This window comes from Etheostoma cragini, unplaced genomic scaffold, assembly GCF_013103735.1.
Source record: "Etheostoma cragini isolate CJK2018 unplaced genomic scaffold, CSU_Ecrag_1.0 ScbMSFa_596, whole genome shotgun sequence".
Taxonomy (NCBI): Eukaryota; Metazoa; Chordata; class Actinopteri; order Perciformes; family Percidae; genus Etheostoma; species Etheostoma cragini.
The window spans coordinates 2,000-6,259 of NW_023269201.1; the positions used below are offsets into that span (position 1 = coordinate 2,000).

General features: G+C 51.5%; 1 protein-coding gene across 2 annotated transcripts; it reads left to right on the forward strand.

The window, feature by feature from the left end:
• The first annotated feature begins 39 nt into the window (after nt 1-39).
• LOC117941354 lies at nt 40-4,169 on the forward strand. 2 transcript variants are annotated; one of them, XM_034866399.1, is made up of 5 exons: nt 40-1,677; nt 1,815-1,876; nt 3,112-3,354; nt 3,900-3,931; nt 4,046-4,169. In XM_034866399.1, exons 1-3 carry the CDS (start codon nt 136-138, stop codon nt 3,281-3,283), a joined length of 1,776 nt encoding a protein of 591 aa, XP_034722290.1. In that variant the 5' UTR covers nt 40-135; the 3' UTR covers nt 3,284-3,354; nt 3,900-3,931; nt 4,046-4,169. The 2 variants fall into 2 exon arrangements, with proteins under 2 accessions (XP_034722290.1, XP_034722288.1); XM_034866397.1 differs by having other exon boundaries at nt 40-1,876.
• The last annotated feature ends 91 nt before the right edge of the window (nt 4,170-4,260 follow it).

The following is a 4,260-nucleotide window of genomic DNA, read 5'->3' on the forward strand; positions in this document are numbered from 1 at the left end:
CCCCCCCCCCCCCCCCCCCCCCCCCCCCCCGCCCCCCCGCGGGCGTTTCCGTCGCTGTGAGTTCGGTTTTACATGTTCTGTCTTCCCTGACACCTTCTGTCTGCAGGAAGCGCCGCGAGCGTTTCTCCTCCCGCCATGTCTCACAGCAACAACCCGCGCAGGCGCCCGCCTTCTGACTCCGATCTCAGACCTGGTCCAAGACGGTTCGGCTCCACAGACCACCGCCACGCTTCATCATCAGAACGTGGCGGCCCGCGCGGCTCCTCGGACCGCCTCCACGCCTCGCCATCGGACTTTTCCAGGCCCCCCAGGGAGTCCCCGTCCTCCAGGGGTGCTCCGTGGTCGCAGGACGGCGCGCTCGGCGTCCTGAGCAGCTGTGGGCTGGAGCCCGCCGATCTGGCTCTGCTGGCCGAGCTCCCCGAAGAGGTCCTCACCGTGGAGTCCCTGCCCCAGGTCCTGAGGCAGATCAAAGGAAAGAGGGTCCCCGTCCCCGTGAAAGGAAAGAGGGGAACCATCAAACCTTTCCCTTCCACTGCTCCGTCTCTTCGCCTCCCCTCTTCCTCATACCCCCTCAGCTCTTCCCGTCTCCCTGCTGTCAACCCCTCCCCCTCCTCCTCCTCCTCCACTGTTGCCGCCGGCAATTGGCTCCCCCCCAGGAGCCATCTGCCCCTCTACCCGCCGGACCCGGCAACACCCGGCCCGGTGTCGTTGGAGCTGGACCACTGGGCGAATCCCAGGAGAACAGACCCGCCATGGTTGTTGTCTTCCTCCAGCTACGTGGTGGACTTCCAACAGAGACCCGGATCCTACGGGTACGGCCAGACGGTTAGAGACTACAGTCCGGTTTCCCCTCAAGACTGCCAACACAGAACTGGAGACTCTGATTTTAACAAGACAGGTAAAGATGCCGCTCCGGTGTTGGTTCTAGACTACAACTTTGGCTCGGTTGCTTCTGAGTTTGGCCAAACCGGCAGAGACTACAGTTCAGTTTCCTCTCGAGATTACAATCCTAGACCAGGATCCTCTGACCTCAGCAAGAAGGGTAAAGACCCCACTCCAGTTTCCCTTCTAGACTTCAACTTTACCCCGGTTCTCCCTGATTTTGGCCACTCCAGCAGAGTTTCCTCTCAGAACCTCCAGCACAGACCGGGCCCCTTTGAGTACGGCCACATGGGCAGAGACAGCGCTCCAGTTCCCCTTCTGAACTTCAACTTTAGTCCTGGATCCTCTGATTATGGTAAGACAGGCAGAGACGCCGGCCCAGTTTCCTCTCAGGACCAAAATCTTAGACCAGGACTCTCTGAGTACATAAAAACTGGTTCAGACAGGGCTCCAGGATCCTTTCTGGACTACGACCACAGACCGGGGCGGTCTGATTATGTCCCAGATGCCGGTGCAGTTTCCTCTCAGGGTCCCCCCTCTTTCAGCTCAGCAGCAGGGCGAAAGAAGAGAACTCGTCCTTCCCGTTTCTCTCAGCCGGGCCCGGCTCTGCCTCCTGTAGACCAGCGTCCGAAACCCCTCTTTGAGTCTTCTTCCATCCGGAGCGGGGGCAGTAGCAGCCACACCGCCGCCGCCCCCCTGCCCTCCAAGAAAGAAGCCCTGGACTTCCACGGGGTGTCTCCGCCGACGTTCCCGTACTCGTGCTGTCTGTGTGATATAACTGTGATGTCCAAGAAGGTGAGTCCCCCGTCCCGCGCCTGGAACCCGCTCTCTGAACAGAGTCTGATGGGGGGGGGGGGTGGGGGGCTGCAGCTGTCACGAGCAAGTCCAGGGAGACCGGTTTGTTCATGGTGCTTGTTGTTGTTTTGTTCCAGGTGTGGCAGATCCATATCAACGGGCCTCACCATGCAGACGGACAGCTCAACCTGCTGCAGAAGTACGTTCCCCCCGCGGCGTCCTAACGTGCGTTTCTAGGCAACCGGAATCTAAATTAGCACTAACGCAACCTGCACATTTGGTTTGCTTACATTTACATGAAGCATACATTTTTACATTTTAGCACATTTTAGCATATTATTTAAGCAGTTGCACATTTTTGTTCCCCCATCATGTACATATTCAAATATATTTGTCTTTTTACTTTATTTGTATTATTATTTCATGTATATTGTATGTATGTATATTTTTTCTAGTATTTCATTTATATTTATATTTTGTGCTTTGTGACTGATTTTGCTGCTGTAACACAGGAATTTCCCATTTTTCTTGGGATCAATAAACATCTCTCTCTCTCTCTCTCTCTCTCTCTCTCTCTCTCTCTCTCTCTCTCTCTCTCTCTCTCTCTCTCTCTCTCTCTCCCTCCCACAGTGGGGAAATTCCCTTAACCCTTGTGTTGCCTTCGCGTCAACGTTGTGGGTTTAAAAAAAAAAAAAAAAAAGTTTTTTCCAAAGTTATTTTATATTTCTAATGTTGATATTTTGAGTTTGCTTCAAAGGCCAAATTTGACCCGAGGACATCGTGAGGGTTATTACTACAGTAAACAGCCCAACACCACTATGGCTGTCCCCTCTTTGTCAAATACTCGACTAGTCTGGGGTTCTGGTTCAGTCGACTAACATTTCTTTAGTTGATAACTCTTTTTTTATGTTTATTCATTCTTAACCCTCAATTGACCCATTTACCTAAATCATTTTAGGTATGGCATTCCCCCCTCTCATTCCCCCTGCTCTGGCGTTTCCCCTCTCATTCCCCCTGCTCTGGTGTTTCCCCTCTCATTCCCCCTGCTCTGGTGTATCCCTCTCTCATTCCCCCTGCTCTGGCGTTCCCCCCCCTCCCATTCCCCCTGCTCTGGCGTTTCCCCCTCTCATTCTCCATGCTCTAGCGTTCCCCCCTCTCATTCTCCATGCTCTGGCGTTCCCCCCCTCTCATTCTCCATGCTCTGGCGTTCCCCCCTCTCATTCCCCCTGCTCCGGTAGTTCCCCCCTCTCATTCCCCCTGCTCTGGCGTTCCCCCCTCTCATTCCCCCTGCTCTGGCGTGTCCCCCTCTCATTCCCCCTGCTCTGGCGTCTAACCCTCTCATTCCCCCTGCTCTGGCGTTCCCCCCTCTCATTCCTAACCCTAAGACAATCAGACTTATTTAATTTGTTTGTGTTTATCACATTTCTTCTGCAGGTGTCCCGGCTGGGACTGTCGCCTGGAGACGATCAGCAGGTCAGAATACATTATTATTATTATTATTATTATTATTATTATTATTATTATTATTATTATTTTTATTATTAATAAAGAGATGCTCAGATTACAGTTCATTATCTTAAATACTATTCTCTCATTTATGCGTTGACAGCCAATCGGAGCAGAGTAAGAATGAAGAGAAGCCTGCCCAACCGCCCCAGGCAGCCAATCAGAGCGCTAGTAAACCCACCTTGTTGTTTTCAGTCTGTCCCATTGTCCTTGGTGGTTTCTATCAGTCTGTCCCATTGTCCTTGTTGTTTCTATCAGTCAGTCCCATTGTCCTCGTTGTTTTCTATCAGTCTGTCCCATTGTCCTTGTTGTTCCTATCAGTCAGTCCCATTGTCCTCGTTGTTTTCTATCAGTCTGTCCCATTGTCCTCGTTGTTCCTATCAGTCTGTCCCATTGTCCTCGTTGTTTTCTATCAGTCTGTCCCATTGTCCTCGTTGTTCCTATCAGTCTGTCCCATTGTCCTTGTTGTTTTCTATCAGTCTGTCCCATTGTCCTCGTTGTTTCTATCAGTCTGTCCCATTGTCCTCGTTGTTTCTATCAGTCTGTCCCATTGTCCTCGTTGTTTCTATCAGTCTGTCCCATTGTCCTTGTTGTTTCTATCAGTCTGTCCCATTGTCCTTGTTGTTTCTATCTCTCTGTCCCATTGTCCTCGTTGTTTCTATCTGTCTGTCCCATTGTCCTTGTTGTCTCTAACGTGTTGTTTTTCTGTGTTTCAGAGCAACAGACACACAAAAAACCCCAAAAGAAGGTAAAGACTCCGAAGACGGCATTAAGGTAACTTTATCTGCTGCTGGTGAACGCTTAAATAATACAGTGTGTGTGTCTGTGTGTGTGTGTGTGTGTGTGTGTGTGTTTGTGTCAGGAGGCAGAGAAAGGTAAAGTGGTGTGTGTGAAGTTCCCGGCTCAGTGTGTGGACCAGGCCTACCTGAGGACGGTGGTGGAGCCGTTCGGGAAGATCGCCAAGATCCTCTTGTTCCCCTCGCTAGTGAGTCCACGTCTACACAACTACACAACACAACTACACAACCACAAAAGATCCTCTTGTTCCCCTCGCTAGTGAGTCCACGTCTACACAAC

Excerpts from the sequence above, each read along its gene's own strand:
- LOC117941354 (XM_034866397.1), top strand. The coding sequence starts at position 136 with ATGTCTCACAGCAACAACCCGCGCAGGCGCCCGCCTTCTGACTCCGAT. Across the intron at positions 1,877-3,111 it reads CAGCTCAACCTGCTGCAGAA|GTGTCCCGGCTGGGACTGTC; the intron begins GTACGTTCCCCC and ends TTTCTTCTGCAG.